Source organism: Scyliorhinus torazame, chromosome 7, assembly GCF_047496885.1.
Source record: "Scyliorhinus torazame isolate Kashiwa2021f chromosome 7, sScyTor2.1, whole genome shotgun sequence".
In the NCBI taxonomy this organism is placed as follows: domain Eukaryota; kingdom Metazoa; phylum Chordata; class Chondrichthyes; order Carcharhiniformes; family Scyliorhinidae; genus Scyliorhinus; species Scyliorhinus torazame.
Window position 1 is genome coordinate 9,803,533 of NC_092713.1, and position 17,847 is coordinate 9,821,379.

The 17,847-nt window shown below is 50.6% G+C and overlaps 1 protein-coding gene across 1 annotated transcript in view; it reads left to right on the plus strand.

Moving 5' to 3' along the window:
- Positions 1-4,520: 4,520 nt before the first annotated feature.
- Positions 4,521-17,847, plus strand: part of LOC140426022 (collagen alpha-1(XXIV) chain-like) — a 158,002-nt gene continuing 144,675 nt past the window's right edge. The window contains exon 1 of the mRNA XM_072510302.1: positions 4,521-6,493. Coding sequence (XP_072366403.1) covers positions 6,438-6,493 — 56 coding nt within the window. The 5' untranslated portion in view covers positions 4,521-6,437. The remainder of the gene's footprint in view (positions 6,494-17,847) is intronic.

A 17,847-nucleotide genomic window follows, 5' to 3' on the forward strand; every position in this document is an offset into this window, starting at 1 on the left:
TCTACCACTTCCTTAAGGCCCGCAACATCCCTTACTCCGTCGCGGACGTCCGAACAGTCACCAGAAACTGCCAGATCTGCGCTGAGTGCAAACCGCACTTTTTCAGGCCAGATAGAGCGCACCTGGTTAAGGCCTCTCGACCCTTTGAACGCCTCAGTTTGGATTTCAAAGGCCCCCTCCCCTCCACCGATCGCAACGCGTACTTCCTGAACATCGTTGACGAATACTCCCGTTTCCCTTTCGCCATCCCCTGCCCCGACAGGACAGCGTCCACGGTCATTAAAGCCCTCGGTACCATTTTTACACTGTTCAGTTTCCCCGACTATATCCATAGCGACAGGGGGTCCTCCTTTATGAGTGACAAACTGCGTCAATTCCTGCTCAGCAGGGGCATAGCCTCGAGCAGGACGACCAGTTACAACCCCCGGGGGAACGGGCAGGTAGAAAGGGAGAATGGAAAGGTCTGGAAGGCCGTTCTGCTGGCCCTCCGGTCTAGGAGCCTCCCAATTTCCCGCTGGCAGGAAGTCCTCTCGGATGCCCTTCACTCTATCCGATCCCTGCTGTGCACCACCACGAATCAAACGCCTCACGAGCGCCTCCTCCTCTTTCCTAGGAAGTCCTCCTCTGGAACGCCACTTCTGACCTGGCTAGCAGCTCCGGGACCCATTCTGCTCCGGAAACATATGCGGGCGCACAAGTCAGATCCGTTGGTGGAGCGGGTGCATCTCCTTCACGCCACCCCGCAATACGCCTATGTGGAGTACCCCGATGGCCGACAGGACACGGTCTCCCTGCAAGACCTGGCGCCCGCCGGAGCTACCCACACCCCCCCAACGCCAATCACCACCTCCTCACTCCCGCCGGTTCATCCCGCAGCCACCCCCTTCCCGGGGGGTTCGGTTCTCCTCCCAGACCCGCCCAGGAGTAAGGACACAGGGGACAGCGCTACGCTCCCAGAGTCGACGGGACTCGAGCCAGCGCCATCACCACCACGCCCGAGACGATCGGAAAGGACGACCAGGGCGCCCATCCGGCTCATCGAATCACTTTAACTCTCAAAGTTTTCAGTTATTGTGTCTTGTTATAGTTATGGCATCATGCCGACCCTGTTTGGCCCGTTGGCCCAGTTGAAGCGATAATTTTGTGTTTTGTTCAAAGTTACGGCACAGTACCGACTCTGTAAACCCCTACCACCATGCGAACCACCATCCCGCCGGGTTTTTTTCAACAAGGGGTGAATGTGGTGGCATGTATTAGGGGTAATACGGTACACCACGTGTCGACAGGCTATTGGTGGAGGGATGCCAGGTCCTGATAGGATCTGCCACCTACTGGACTCCACCCAGAAATGCCGGTATAAGAACCCAGTTTTTCCCTCCATTTCCCTCAGCAGCTGCATTCTGTAACCACGCTGCTGGGATAAAGTTCTGCTTAATAAAGCCTTCAGTTTACATTACCTCAACCTGCCTCACGTCATATTGACGGTGCTACACCCTGAGAGAGAGGGAGTGTGTCTGTCCCTTAGAGAGAGGGTGTGTGTCAGTTCCTGAGAGAGACTGTGTCTGTCCCTGAGAGAGAGAGAAAGAGTGTGTCTGTCTCTGAGAGAGAGGGAGTGTGTCTGTCCCTGAGAGAGAGAGAGTGTCAGTCCCTGAGAGAGAGGGAGTGTGTCTGTCCCTGAGAGAGAGAGAGTGTGTCTGTCTCTGAGAGAGATGGAGAGAGAGTGTATCTGTCCCTGAGAGAGAGTGTGTGTCTGTCCCTGAGAGAGAGGGAGTGTCTGTCCCTGAGAGAGAGGGAGTGTGTCTGTCTCTGAAAGAGGGAGTGTGTCTGTCCCTGAGAGAGTGAGAGAGTGTGTCAGTCCCTGAGAGAGGGAGTGTGTCTGTCCCTGAGAGAGGGAGTGTGTCTGTCCCTGGGAGAGAGAATTTGTCTGTCCCTGAGAGAGAGCGAGTGTGTCGGTCCCTGAGAGAGAGAGTGTCTGTCCCTGAGAGAGAGGGAGTGTGTCTGTCCCTGAGAGAGAGAGAGTGTGTCTGTCACTGAGAGAGAGAGAGTGTGTCTGTCCCTGAGAGAGAGGGAGTGTGTCAGTCTCTGGGAGAGAGAGAGTGTGTCGGTCCCTGGGAGAGAGAGAGGGTGTCTGTCTCTGAGAGAGAGAGTGTATCTGTGCCTGAGAGAGAGAGAGTGTGCCTGTCTCTGAGAGAGAGAGAGTGTGCCTGTCCCTGAGAGAGAGAGAGTGTGTCTGTCCCTGAGAGAGAGAGAGAGAGTGTGTCTGTCTCTGAGAGAGAGAGAGAGAGTGTGTCTGTCCCTGAGAGAGAGAATTTGTCTGTCCCTGAGAGAGAGAGAGTGTGTCTGTCCCTGAGAGAGAGAGGGTGTCTGTCCCTGAGAGAGAGGGAGTGTGTCTGTCCCTGAGAGAGAGGGAGTGTGTATGTCCCTGAGAGAGAGAGTGAGAGTGTGTCTGTCTCTGAGAGAGAGAGAGAGAGAGAGTGTGTCTGTCCCTGAGAGAGAGAATTTGTCTGACCCTGAGAGAGAGAGAGAGAGAGAGTGTGTCTGTCCCTGAGAGAGAGAATTTGTCTGTCCCTGAGATAGAGAGTGTGTCTGTCCCTGAGAGAGAGTGTGTCTGTCCTTGAGAGAGAGGGAGTGTGTCTGTCCCTGAGCGAGAGAGAGAGAGAGAGAGAGTGTCTGTCCCTGAGTGAGAGGGAGTGTGTCTGTCCCTGAGAGAGAGAGAGAGAGAGTGTGTCTGTCCCTGAGAGAGAGAGGGTGTCTGTCCCTGAGATAGAGGGAGTGTGTCTGTCCCTGAGAGAGAGGGAGTGTGTCTATCTCTGAGAGAGCGAGAGTGTGTCTGTCTCTGAGAGAGAAAGAGAGGGAGAGTATCTGTCCCTGAGAGAGAGTGTCTTTCTCTGAGAGAGTGTGTCTGTCCCTGAGAGAGAGAGAGAGAGAGTGTCTATCCCTGAGAGAGAGAGTGTGTCTGTCCCTGAGTGAGAGGGAGTGTGTCGGTCCCTGAGAGAGAGAGTGTGTCTGTCCCTGAGAAAGAGGGAGTGTGTCGGTCCCTGAGAGAGAGAGAGTGTCTGTCCCTGAGAGAGAGGGAGTGTGTCGGTCCCTGGGAGAGAGCGAGAGAGAGAGAGAGCGTGTCTGTTCCGGAGAGAGAGAATTTGACTGTCCCTGAGAGAGAGAGAGAGAGAGTGTGTGTCTGTCCCTGAGAGAGAGTGTGTCTGTCCCTGAGAGAGAGGGAGTGTGTCTGTCCCCGAGAGAGAGAGTGTCTGTCCCTGAGAGAGAGGGAGTGTGTCTGTCCCTGGGAGAGAGGGAGTGTGGGTCTGTCTCTGAGAGAGAGAGAGAGAGAAAGTGTGTCTGTCCCTGAGAGAGAGAATTTGTCTGTCCCTGAGAGAGAGAGAGAGTGTGTGTCTGTCCCTGAGCGAGAGTGAGTCTGTCCCTGAGAGAGAGAGTGTGTCTGTCTCTGAGAGAGAGAGAGAGAGATGGTGTCTGTCCCTGAGAGAGAGGGAGTGTGTCTATCTCTGAGAGAGAGAGTGTGTCTGTCCCTGAGTGAGAGGAAGTGTGTCTGTCCCTGAGAGAGAGAGAGAGTGTGTCTGCCCCTGAGAGAGAGAGAGAGTGTGTCTGTCCCTGAGAGAGAGAGGGTGTCTGTCCCTGAGAGAGAGGGAGTGTGTCTGTCCCTGAGAGAGAGGGAGTGTGTCTGTCTCTGAGAGAGAGAGAGAGGGAGTGTGTCTGTCCCTGAGAGAGAGTGTCTTTCTCTGAGAGTCTGTCTGTCCCTGAGAGAGAGAGAGAGAGAGTGTCTATCCCTGAGAGAGAGAGAGAGAGTGTGTCTGTCCCTGAGAGAGAGGGAGTGTGTCGGTCCCTGAGAGAGAGAGAGTGTCTGTCCCTGAGAGAGAGGGAGTGTGTCGGTCCCTGAGAGAGAGAGAGTATGTCTGTCCCTGAGAGAGAGGGAGTGTGTCGGTCCCTGAGAGAGAGAGAGAGTGTCTGTCCCTGAGAGAGAGGGAGTGTGTCGGTCCCTGGGAGAGAGAGAGAGAGAGTGTGTCTGTCCCTGAGAGAGAGAATTTGACTGTCCCTGAGAGAGAGAGAGAGAAAGTCTGTCTGTCCCTGAGAGAGAGTGCGCCTGTCCCTGAGAGAGAGTGCGCCTGTCCCTGAGAGAGAGAGAGTGTGTCTGTCCCTGAGAGAGAGAGTGTGTCTGTCCCTGAGAGAGAGTGCGCCTGTCCCTGAGAGAGAGTGTGTCTGTCCCTGAGAGAGAGAGTGTGTCTGTCCCTGAGAGAGAGAGTGTGTCTATCCCTGAGAGAGAGGGAGTGTGTCCGTCCCTGAGAGAGAGAGAATGTCTGTCCCTGAGAGAGTGTGTCTGTCTCTGAGAGAGAGGGAGTGTGTCTGTCTCTGAGAGAGAGAGGGAGTGTGTCTGTCCCTGAGAGAGAGAGTGTGTCTATATCTGGGAGAGGGAGTGTGTCTGTCCCTGAGCGAGAGAGAGAGAGTGTGTCTATCTCTGTGAGAGAAGGAGTGTGTCTGTCCCTGACAGAGAGTATGTCTGTCCCTGAGAGAGAGAGTGTGTCTATATCTGAGAGAGAGGGAGTGTGTCTGTCGCTGAGAGAGGGAGTGTGTCTGTCCCTGAGGGAGAGAGAGAGCGTGTCTATCTCTGTGAGAGAGGGAGTGTGTCTATCTCTGAGAGAGCGAGAGTGTGACTGTCTCTGAGAGAGAGAGGGAGTGTGTCTGTCCCTGAGAGAGAGAATGCGTCTGTCTCTGAGAGAGGGAGAGTGTGCCTGTCTCTGAGAGAGAGAGAGGGAGTGTGTCTATCTCTGGGAGAGAGGGAGTGTGTCTATCTCTGAGAGAGGGAGTGTGTCTATCTCTGGGAGAGAGGGAGTGTGTCTTTTTCTGAGAGAGAGAGAGTGTGTCTATCTCTGAGAGAGGGAGCGTGTCTGTCTCTGAGAGAGAGAGAGGTAGTGTGTCTGTCTCTGAGAGAGGGAGAATGTGTCTGTCTCAGAGAGAGAGAGAGAGTGTGTCTTTCCCTGAGTGAGAGGAAGTGTGTCTGTCCCTGAGAGAGAGAGAGAGTGTGTCTGCCCCTGAGAGAGAGAGCGAGTGTGTCTGTCCCTGAGAGAGAGTGTCTTTCTCTGAGAGTCTGTCTGTCCCTGAGAGAGAGAGAGAGAGAGAGAGTGTCTATCCCTGAGAGAGAGAGAGAGTGTGTCTGTCCCTGAGAGAGAGAGAGTGTGTCTGTCCCTGAGAGAGAGTGCGCCTGTCCCTGAGAGAGAGAGAGTGTGTCTGTCCCTGAGAGAGAGAGTGTGTCTGTCCCTGAGAGAGAGAGAATGTGTCTGTCCCTGAGAGAGAGAGAGTGTGTCTATCCCTGAGAGAGAGGGAGTGTGTCCGTCCCTGAGAGAGAGAGAATGTCTGTCCCTGAGAGAGTGTGTCTGTCTCTGAGAGAGAGGGAGTGTGTCTGTCTCTGAGAGAGAGAGGGAGTGTGTCTGTCCCTGAGAGAGAGAGTGTGTCTATATCTGGGAGAGGGAGTGTGTCTGTCCCTGAGTGAGAGAGAGAGAGTGTGTCTATCTCTGTGAGAGAAGGTGTGTGTCAGTCCCTGACAGAGAGTATGTCTGTCCCTGAGAGCGAGAGTGTGTCTATATCTGAGAGAGAGGGAGTGTGTCTGTCGCTGAGAGAGGGAGTGTGTCTGTCCCTGAGGGAGAGAGAGAGCGTGTCTATCTCTGTGAGAGAGGGAGTGTGTCTATCTCTGAGAGAGCGAGAGTGTGACTGTCTCTGAGAGAGAGAGGGAGTGTGTCTGTCCCTGAGAGAGAGAGTGCGTCTGTCTCTGAGAGAGGGAGTGTGCCTGTCTCTGAGAGAGAGAGAGGGAGTGTGTCTATCTCTGAGAGAGGGAGTGTGTCTATCTCTGGGAGAGAGGGAGTGTGTCTTTTTCTGAGAGAGAGAGAGTGTGTCTATCTCTGAGAGAGGGAGCGTGTCTGTCTCTGAGAGAGAGAGAGGTAGTGTGTCTGTCTCTGAGAGAGGGGGAATGTGTCTGTCTCAGAGAGAGAGAGAGAGTGTGTCTATCCCTGGGAGAGAAGGAGTGTGTCTATCTCTGAGAGAGGGAGTGCGTCTGTCTCTGAGAGAGGGTGTGTGTCTATCTCTGGGAGAGAGGGAGTGTGTCTATCTCTGGGAGAGAGGGAGTGTGTCTATCTCTGAGAGAGAGAGTGCGTCTATCTCTGGGAGAGAGGGAGTGTGTCTATCTCTGAGAGAGAGGGAGTGTGTCTATCTCTGAGAGAGAGAGTGTCTATCTCTGGGAGAGAGGGAGTGTGTCTCAGTAACAGAGGAGTGTGGTTGTGGCTGGAGGAGGTGGGCAGTTTGGGAATCCCTGTCGCATGGCGCTGTGTTAAATGTGCTGGTTCTGGGGCCGGCTCCTCAATCGCAGATGAATCAGCCTTGCTGTCGAATTCTGTTTTCGCTGCGGATTTCGCTGCCTGGACCAATGCATACAAATGCATTTAGGAGGCCAAAGGACAAGGAGTGGATCCACCTCTCCAAACACCAAAACGTGAGTAGGAAAGAGGCAGCAGTGCTGGTGTGAGTGAGCTTGAGGGGCTTGCAGCGGGGTCTTGCTCTGTCCTGTGCTGATGGGTCGGGTCCTATCGGTTCGCATTGCTGAGCTGCTGAGATTTTCCAAGTTGCCTGCTTATTTTGAATTTTGAAAAGAGTCCCCACCCCCACATTCTCTGAGAGTTTGTGTTGAGTGCGGCGGGTGGGGGGCAGAGAGAGCTGCTGTTGGCTGCTTTCCAGTGAGTTTAACTTGGCAGATTGGAGATTCCCCACGCTCTCCGGGGTAGGGACAGATATTGCGGAGGGGGGGGCACCCTCCTGCCCCTCCCAGTGCCCACTGGGGGCAGGTAACCCCCGCCTGGGGCTGAGAAACACACCTCAGCCCAGGAGGGGGCCAGCAGCACCAAGCCAGGTGACTAGTCCCTTCTGCAATGTCCGTTCTCTGATGTGGAGCAGAGGCACTAGCATCGACCTGTCGGGCCGAATGGGTGGTTCTTTAACCCCATCAGGCTGCTGCAGACTCGTTTTGTGTTATTTAAGCTGCCACCCTGGGCTATTTGAATTGTTGTGTGGGCTAATGGGCTTTGTCTCAAATATGTTAAAATAAACCAGGCACTGAATACTTTACCGGCTGTGGACATATTTCTCAGACCCAGCAAAGCTAAACGCAGGTACAGCAGGGGCAGTATTAGAAAGTGCCTGATGTGAGCTTGGGCATGAATTGTTTTAAACCCAAATAAGCTTTTATGGTTACACAGAATGGCAGTGGTCTGTGCTCACAACGTTCAGCAGCGCCTGCATCAAACCTCAGAGAGGAACCCCCAGTGTGCTGGAGGAATCTCACAGAGCTCTGTCTCTCTCTCTCTATGTGCCTCTCTGTCTCTGTCTGTCTCTCTCTCTGTCTCTGTCTTTGTCCCACTCTGTCTCTGTCTCTCTCTGTCTGTCTCTGTCTCTGTCTCTGTCTCTCTCTCTCTCTGTCTCTGTGACTCTCTCTGTCTGTGTCTCTCTCTGTGTCTCTGTCTCTCTCACTCTGTCTCCCTCTCTCTGTCTCTGTCTCTCTGACTATCTCTCTCTCTCTGTCTCCCTCTGTCTCTCCCTCTGTCTCTCTCTGTGTCTCTGTCTCTCTCACTCTGTCTCCCTCTCTCTGTCTCTGTCTCCCTCTGTCTCTCTGACGATCTCTCTCTCTCTCTCTGTCTCTCTCTGTCTCTGTCTCTCTCTCTCTATGTGTCTCTCTGTCTCTCTCACTCCCCATCCTGCAACTTCCAGCATAGCTTCAAGGTGAATGACGCCTCCATAAAGTTGACGTTGTTTTACAACTTTTTTCTGGAGGGGAACTTCTAAAGCCAGGCGCTGCCTATTTACACGAGCGTGTTAGCTGCGGGCAGATGTTCCAGATGTTGTGGCACTGGTTTCATTAATGTGAATACGTGCTGCAAGTGATCAAATTTCCGCGTTATCACAGAGGGCTACACTGTACAGGCTGTCTGTGTCTGTGTGTCTCTGTATGTGTGCGTGTGTCTATGTGTATGCGTGTCTGTGTGTATGTGTGTGTGTGTCTGTGTGTGGGTGTGTCAGTGTGTGTTTGTGTGTGTGTCTGTGTGTGTGTGTGTCAGTGTGTGTTTGTGTGTATGCGTGTCTGTGTGTATGTGCGTGTGTGTCTGTGTGTGTCAGTGTGTGTTTGTGTGTGTCTGTGTGTATGTGTGTGTATGTGTATGTGTGTGTCAGTGTGTGCCTGTGTGTGTGTGTGTGCCTGTGTGTATGCGTGTCTGTGTGTATGTGCGTGTGTGTCTGTGTGTGTCAGTGTGTGCTTGTGTGTGTCTGTGTGTATATGTTTGTGTGTGTCCGTGTGTGCATGTCTGTGTCTGTGTGTACATGTGTGTCTGTGTGTCTCTGTGTGTGTCTGTGTGTGTGTGCATGCATGTGTCTGTGTGCCTGTGTGTATGGTGCGTGTGGGTGTGTCCACGTGTGCATGTGTGTGTCTGTCTGTGTGTCTGTGAGTGTGTCTCTGTGTGTACGTGGGTTGTCTGTGTGTGTGTGTCTGTGCGTGTGTCAGTTTGTGTCTGTGTCGCTGTGTGTGTCTGTGTGTGTGTGTCTGTGTGTGACTGTGTCTGTGTCAGTGACTGCTTATCAGTGTGTGTGTTGCAGTGTGTTTCTGTATGTGTGTGTGCCAGTGTGTGTGCCAGTGTGTGTGTGCCTTGTGTGTGTGTCAGTGTGTGTATGTACCTGTGTGTCTTTGTGTGAGTGTGTGCGCGTCGGTGTATGTGTTTGAATGTGTGTTTATGTGAGTGGGTGTGTATGTGAGTAGGTGTGTGTGTGAATGGGTGTGTGAGTCTGAGTGTGTGTGTCAGTCTGAGTGTGTGTGTCGGTCTGTGTGTGAGTGTGAGTGTGTGAGTGTCTGTGGATTATATACATTGGGTACCTACATAACTGCTTTTTACAGATGGCAGTTGTAAATCTGAAATTGCATTTCACACACCGTATTAGCAATAACGTGATGTTTAATCCTTTCAAGAACACCCTTTCAGACCGTTACAACATTAGATCTATTCGAGAATCAGGATTCTGATGAATTGGCTCAGTACAGAAAGTGAAATGATTTGGGCTAGGCATTGTTTTTATTTTACTCCAGTTCCACTTGGCTCTTTAAGGGTTAAAGAACGAGGGTTGACTTGTGGCATCCACCAAGCAATGAATCCGAGAGAAAGGAAACAGAACAATTGCTCCGGGAAATCATGAATTAGAGAGAGGTATCATGGAAGAGGCTGGAGACGGAGTCTTGTGTGGGTACGAGTCTGGAGGCGCTGGCGACGGCGCCGCTGTCACTCCCTCCAATGAGGTATACCACGAGCCCGGTGGTCGCGGCTGCCCTCAAAATTTGGGGGCAATGGAGGCGGCATAGGGGGGAAGTGGGGCCTCGGTGTGGATCCCGATACGGGGGAACCACCGGTTTGTCCTAGGGAGAATAGATGGAGGGTTTCCGGGGTGGCACAGGGCAGGGATAAGAAGGTTGGGGGACCTGTTTGTGGACGGGAAGTTCGCGAGCCTGGGTGAGCTGGAGGAGAAGTACGGGCTCCCCCCCTGGAAACGCCTTTAGGTATCTACAGGTAAGGGCGTTTGCCAGGCGGCAAGTGGTGGAAATCCCGCGGCTGCTGCCACGCACAGTACAGCACAGGGTGCTCTCGGGGGGGTGGGTTGGAGTGGGGAAGATCTCGGCAACATACCAGGTGATGCAGGAGGAGGAGGAGGCCTCGATGGAGGTGCTGAAAGGTAAGTGGGAGGAGGAGTTGGGGGAGGAGATTGAGGAGGGGATGTGGGCAGATGCCCTAGGGAGGGTGAACTCTTCCTCTTTGTGCGCGAGGCTCAGCCTCATACAGTTTAAGGTGCTGCACAGGGCACACATGACCGGGACAAGGATGAGCTGTTTTTTTGGGGGTGAGGACAGGTGTGTTAGGTGCTCAGGGAGCCCAGCAAACCTCACCCATATGTTCTGGGCATGCCCAGCGCTGGAGGAATTATGGAAGGGCGTAGCGAGGACAGTGTCGAGGGTGGTAAGATCCAGGGTCAAACCGGGCTGGGGGCCCACAATATTTGGGGTTGCAGAGGAGCCGGGAGTGCAGGAGGTGATGGAGGCCGGTATTCTGGCCTTTGCGTCCCTGGTAGCCCGGCAAAGGATTCTTCTTCAGTGGAAGGATGCGAGGCCCCCAAGCGTGGAATCCTGGATCAGTGATATGGCGGGGTTTATTAAATTGGAGAGGGTGAAATTTGCCTTAAGGGGATCGGTGCAAGGGTTCTTCAGGCGGTGGCAACCGTTCTTGGACTTCCTGGCAGATCGGTAGACATTGGTCAGCAGCAGCAGCAACCCAGAGGGGGGGGGGGGGGGGGGGGGGTGTTCTATTTTATTTTTGTTTGTCTATACTGGGGGATCTGAGAGGGTGTATATATTTGCTATGTTTGCTATGTGTTTCGGCGGGTGTTAATATATTATTTATGTATAGGGGGGAGGGGGGCACAGGGTTGTTTTGTTTTGTTTTGTATTTAATTCTGTTGGGTTCCTTTTAAATTTTGTTATTGATATTTTGTGAAGACTTTAATTTTAAAAAAATTTTTTTTTAAATGAGAGAGAGATATTACTGCCAACCTCGATCTGAATCTCCTGCTCGTGACATTGAACCCAGACTTCCAAAGATCTTGTTTTGCTTCCGTGAGGTTAATTGGGAGAGAGATGGGACCTCGGTGGCAATTTAGAGTTAAAGAGAGGCAGGGCAGTGAGTTTTATCCGGGGAGCTGGGATTCACATTCAAATTCCTGTTTACAGTATTTGGGTCTCCTTTGTAAATGTGTTCAGATCTGACTGTCTCATTCTGCTTTTATTTCATAAGGAAGGTCTTGGGTGTATCACTCACTCAGTAAAATCATATTGAAATATATCACGGGGTTGTTTATCCATTTCAGCTGCGTGTGTGTAAACGAAATACCTGTTTATTCAAACGTCTTTACTACTAAAACTGGTCAGTGTCCTTTCGAATGGTGCAAATCACAGGCTCTCTTAGTGCTGTTACTGAAACCATAGAATCATAGAAACGTTACAGCACAGAGAGAGAGGCCATTCAGCCCAACTTGACCATGCCAGCCCGTGTACACCCAGGAGCCCTTTCTAATGCCACCTTCCCACACCCGCTCCATAGCTCTGCAGCTTACACTGAAGGTGCAGATCCCGGTACTTTTTAAAGAGTTTAGGGTTTCTGCCTCCACCACCAACTCAGGCAGCGATTTCCGGACTCCCGCTACCCTCTGCGTAAAAAAGTTCTTCCTCATGTCCCCTCTACCCCTTCTGCCACTTATCATGAATCTGTGTCCCCTGGGTCCCGAATTCTCCACCAAGGGGAACAATTTTATCCTGTCCACTCTATCTCTTCCCCTCATAATTTTCTACATCTCAATTAATCACCCCCTCAGCCTTTTCTGTTCCAAGGAAAATAACCCCAACCTTCCCAATCTCTCCTGGTAGCTGCACTTTTCCAGCCCTGGCAACATTCTTGTAAACCTCCTCTGCACTCTCTCCGGAGCAATAACGTCCTTCCTGTAATGTGGTGACCGGAACTGCAGACAATACGGCCAGTTGTGGCCTCAACAGTGTTTTATACAATTCCAACATTGCATCCTTCCGTTTATATTCTACACCTCTGCCAATTCCGTATGCTTTCTTAACAATCTTGTCTACGTGAACTGCTGCCTTTAAGGACCTGTGTCCCTGTACGCCAAGATCTCTCACTTCATCTACCCCTTTAGTATATTCCCATTGATTGTGTACTCCCGATAAATGTTTGACTTCCCTAAATCCATGACCTCACACTTCTCATGGTTAAATTCCATCTGCCACTTTTATTGCCCACTCCACCATCTCATCTATATCATTCTGGAGATTACAGCTATCCTCGAGACTGTCCACCACTTGGCCAATCTTTCTGTCGTCTGCAAATTTCCCAATAAGTCCCCCACTTTCACATCCAAATTGTTAATATATAACACAAACAGTCAGGGTCCCAACACCGAGCCCTGTGGAACACCACTTACAACTTTCCATTCGCAAGGGCAGCCATCGACAATTATCCTTTGTTTCCTGTTACTACGCCAACTTTTTATCCAGTTTGCCAAATGCCCTGTGTCCCCTGGGCTTTGACCTTTTGACCAATTTGCCATTTGGGACCTTGTCAAACACCCTGCTAAAATCCATGTACACCACATCCACTGCACTACCTTCATCAACCCTTCTTGTCACTTCCTCAAAGAATGCAATCAAATTTGTGAGGCAAGACCTTCCATTAACAAATCCAAGCTGACTTTCCCTGACTAGCCCATGCCTTTCTATGTGACAGTTAATCCTACCTCTCAGGACTGATTCTAGTAATTTTCACAACACCGACATAATACTCACTGGCCTATAATTGTTTGGAATTTCCTTCGATCCCTTTTTAAACAATGGGACCACATTTGCATTTCTATAATCCTCCGATACCTCTCCTGTGTCTAGTGAGGATTGGAAAATCAGCCTCAGAGCAGCTGCTATCTCCTCCCTGACATCCTTCAGTACCGTCGGAAACAACCCATCTGGCCCTGGCAAGGTATCAACTTTCAAGGATTCCACCCCTTCCCCTCTCTATGATTATCCCGTCCAATCTCTCACGGTGTTCCTCCTGGACTACGATATCTGCATCATCCCTTTCCTTTGTAAACACGGAGACAAAATATTCATTTAAAACCCTTCCCACACCCTCTGCATCCACACACACATTCCCTTAATGGTAATCGTTCACCATTAATATATTGGTAAAACTTTGGGTTTCCTTTAACTTTATTTGCTCATCTTTTTTTCATGGCCTCTCTTTGATTTCCTTAGTTCCTTTTTTACTTCGTCCCTGCACTTCCTCTACTTGTCTAGTCTATCTACAGTGCTTAGTTCTTTGTGCCGATTGTCCGCTTTCTTTTTGTTTGATCTTCCCCTGTATTCCTCCAGACAACCAGGGAGGTCTAGATTTGGCAGTACCACTATTATTTTTGGAGGGGACATGTCTGCTTTGTACATTTAGGATCTCTCCTTGCCGTGCTTCCCACTGGTTTTCCGCAGATTTGTCCTCTAGCAACGCTGGCTAGCCCACCTCAACCAAGACCCTTCTCATTCCTGCTAAATTTGCCTTCCCCCAGTTCAAAACTTTTACTCCTGCCTCATCTCTGTCCGTTTCCATGGTAATACTGGATCTAACTGAATTGTGATCACTATCCCCGACATGGTGCTGTCCCTTCACGCACTTGCCTTCTTCGTTCCCCAAGACTAGATCGAGAATTGCATCTCCTCTCGTTGCCTTTGTCACTAATTGGTTAAAAACATTTCCTGGACACACTGCACGGGTTTTCCCCCTGATGCAATTCCTGATATTGTTTCATTCCCAGGTGATATTGAGGTAGTTAAAGTCTCCGACTATTATTGTCCTCTTATTCTTACAGGCAGAAATCTGCCCACATATTTGCTCTTCTATCTCCCTTTCACTATTGGAGGCTCTGCAGTATACTCTCAAGAGTGTGACTGTCCCTTTTGTTTCCCACGCTAAACCCATAAAGCATCATTTGTCGACCCATTTCGTATATCATCCCTTCTCACAACTGGAATTGATTCTTTAACCATTAGTGCTAATCCCCTTTCTTCTTTATCTGCCAATCTATCATGTCTGAAGACTCTATAACCAGGGATATTGAGCTGCCTATTTTGTCCCCCCTTTAGCCAGGTTTCCGTTACAGCAACAACATCTTGCTGCCATGTGTCCACCTGTGCCTTTAATTCATCTACCTTGTTTATAATACTCCTTGCATTGAAGTATAAACTTTTTAACCCCGTACCTTGCTCGACACTTTTAAACTTTGCTCCCCCTGTAATTCGACGTCTACCACTGCATCTTTGACATCACTCGCTAATGCTCTACAGTTTCCTGATCTGAATCAGACCTAGCTGATTCAACTGCGGCACTAGTGTGTGCTCTCTCCACTGTTACTGAATACAGTGTCTGCTCCCTCTCCACTTTTACTGAAACCAGGGCCTGCTCTCTCTCTCCAGTTACTGAAACCAGTGTCTGCTCCCTCTCCACTGTTACTGAAACCAGTGTGTCTGCTCTCTCCTCTGTCACTGAAACCAGTGTGTCTGCTCTCTCTCCACTGTTACTGAATCCAGTGTCTGCTCCCTCTCCACTGTTACTGAAACCAGTGCCTGCTCTATCTCCACTGTGACTGAAATCAGTGTCTGCTCCCTCTCCACTGTTACTGAATCCAGTGTCTGCTCTCTCACCACTGTTACTGAATGAAGTGTCTGCTCTATCTCCACTGTTACTGAATCCTGTGTGTATGCTCCCTCTCCACTGTTACTGAAACCAGTGTGTCTGCTCTCTCCACTGTCACTGAAACCAGTGTGTCTGCTCTGACTCCACTGTTACTGAATCCAGTGTCTGCTCCCTCTCCACTGTTACTGAAACCAGCGTCTGCTCTCTCTCTCCACAGTTACTGAAACCAGTGTCTGCACCCCCTCCACTGTCACTGAAACCAGTGTCTGCTCTCTCACCACTGTTACAGAATCTAGTGTCTGCTCTCTCTCCACTGTTACTGAAACCAGTGTCTGCCCTCTCTCTCCACTGTTACTGAAACCAGTGTCTACTCTCACTCCACTGTCACTGAAACCAGTGTCTGCCCGCTCTCCACTGTTACTGAAACCAGTGTCAGCCCTCTCTCCACTGTTACTGAATCCAGTATCTGCACTCTCTCCAATGTTACTGAATCCACTGTGTCTGCTCTCTCTACACTGTTACTGAAACCAGTGTCTGCTCTCGTTCCACTGTTCCTGAAACCATTGTCTGCTCTCTCCACTGTCAATGAAACCAGTGTCTGCTCTCTCTCCATTGTTACTGAATCCAGTGTATCTGCTCTCTCCCCACTGTTACTGAATCCAGTGTCTGCTCTCTCTCCACTGTCACTGAAACCAGTGTCTGCACCCCCTCCACTGTCACTGAAACCAGTGTCTGCTCTCTCACCACTGTTACGGAATCTAGTGTCTGCTCTCTCTCCACTGTTACTGAAACCAGTGTCTGCCCTCTCTCTCCACTGTTACTGAAACCAGTGTCTACTCTCACTCCACTGTCACTGAAACCAGTGTCTGCCCGCTCTCCACTGTTACTGAAACCAGTGTCAGCCCTCTCTTCACTGTTACTGGATCTAGTGTCGGCACTCTCTCCATTGTTACTGAATCCAGTGTGTCTGCTCTCTCTCCACTATTACTGAAGCCAGCGTGCCTGCTCTCTCTCCACTGTTACTGAATCGAGTGTCTGCTCTCTCTCTCCACTGTTACTGAAACCAGTGTGCCTGCTCTTTCTCCACTGTCACTGAATCCAGTGTCTGCTCTCTCCCCACTCTTACTGAAACCACTGTCTGCTCTCTCTCCACTGTTACTGAAACCAGTGTCTGCTCTCTCTCCACTGTTACTGAAGCCAGTGTCTGCTCTCTATCCACTGTCACTGAAACCAGTGTCTGCCCGCTCTCCACTGTTGCTGAAACCAGTGTCTGCCCTCTCTTCACTGTTACTGGATCTAGTGTCGGCACTCTCTCCATTGTTACTGAATCCAGTGTGTCTGCTCTCTCTCCACTGTTACTGAAACCAGCGTGCCTGCTCTCTCTCCACTGTTACTGAATCGAGTGTCTGCTCTCTCTCCACTTTTACTGAAACCAGTGTGCCTGCTCTTTCTCCACTGTCACTGAATCTAGTGTCTGCTCTCTCCCCACTCTTACTGAAACCACTGTCTGCTCTCTCTCCACTGTTACTGAAACCAGTGTCTGCTCTCTCTCCACTGTTACTGAAGCCAGTGTCTGCTCTCTCTCCACTGATACTGAATCCAGTGTCTGCTCTCTCTCCACTGTTACTGAATCCAGTGCCTGCTCTCTCTCCACTGTTATTGAATCCAGTGTCTGCTCTCTCTCCACTGTTACTGAATCCAGTGTGTCTGCTCCATCCACTGTTATTGAAACCAGTGTCTGCTCACTCTCCACTGTTACTGAATCCAGTATCTGCTCTCCACTGTAACTGAATCCACTGTGTCTGCTCTCTCTACACTGTTACTGAAACCAGTGTCTGCTCTCTCTCCACTGTTTCTGAATCCAGTGTCTGCTCTCTCTCCACTGTTACTGAATCCAGTGCCTGCTTTCTCTCCACTGTTACTGAATCCAATGTGTCTGTTCCATCCACTGTTATTGAAACCAGTGTCTGCTCTCGCTCCACTGTTACTGAATCCAGTGGCTGCTCTCCCTCCACTGTTACTGAAACCAGTCTGTCTGCTCTCTCTCCACTGTTCCTGAAACCATTGTCTGCTCTCTCCACTGTCAATGAAACCAGTGTCTGCTCTCTCTCCATTGTTACTGAATCCAGTGTGTCTGCTCTCTCCCCACTGTTACTGAATCCAGTGTCTGCTCTCTCTCCACTGTCACTGAAACCAGTGTCTGCACCCCCTCCACTATCAATGAAACCAGTGTCTGCTCTCTCACCACTGTTACGGAATCTAGTGTCTGTTCTCTTTCCACTGTTACTGAAACCAGTGTCTGCCCTCTCTCTCCACTGTTACTGAATCCAGTGTGTCTGTTCTCTCTCCACTGTTCCTGAAACCAATGTCTGCTCTCTCTCCACTGTTACTGAATCCAGTGTCTGCTCTGCCTCCACTGTAACTGAACCAGTTTCCGCTCTCTCTCCACTGTTACTGAAACCAGTGTCTGCTCTCTCTCCACTGTTACTGAAACCAGTGTCTACTCTCACTCCACTGTCACTGAAACCAGTGTCTGCCCGCTCTCCACTGTTACTGAAACCAGTGTCTGCCCTCTCTTCACTGTTACTGGATCTAGTGTCGGCACTCTCTCCATTGTTACTGAATCCAGTGTGTCTGCTCTCTCTCCACAGTTACTGAATCCAGTGGCTGCTCTCCCTCCACTGTTACTGAAACCAGTCTGTCTGCTCTCTCTCCACTGTTCCTGAAACCATTGTCTGCTCTCTCCACTGTCAATGAAAGCAGTGTCTGCTCTCTCTCTCCAGTTACTGAAACCAGTGTCTGCTCCCTCTACACTGTTACTGAAACCAGTGTGTCTGCTCTCTCCACTGTCACTGAAACCAGTGTGTCTGCTCTCTCTCCACTGTTACTGAATCCAGTGTCTGCTCCCTGTCCACTGTTACTGAAACCAGTGCCTGCTCTATCTCCACTGTGACTGAAATCAGTGTCTGCTCCCTCTCCACTGTTACTGAATCCTGTGTGTATGCTCCCTCTCCACTGTTACTGAAACCAGTGTGTCTGCTCTCTCCACTGTCACTGAAACCAGTGTGTCTGCTCTCTCCACTGTTACTGAATCCAGTGTCTGCTCTCTCTCCACTGTTACTGTATCCAGTGTCTGCTCCCTCTCCACTGTTACTGAAACCAGTGTCTGCTCTGTCTCTCCACAGTTACTGAAACCAGTGTCTGCTCTCTCTCCACTGTTACTGAAACCAGTGTCTGCTCTCTCACCACTGTTACTGAATCCAGTGTCTGCTCTCTCCACTGTTACTGAAACCAGTGTCTACTCTCACTCCACTGTTACTGAATCGAGTGTCTGCTCCCTCTCCACTGTTACTGAAACCAGTGTCTGCTCTCTCTCTCCACAGTTACTGAAACCAGTGTCTGCTCCCTCTCCACTGTTACTGAATCCAGTATCTGCTCTCTCTCCATTGTTACAGAATCCAGTGTGTCTGCTCTCTCCCCACTGTTACTGAATCCAGTATCTGCTCTCTCTCCACTGTCACTGAAA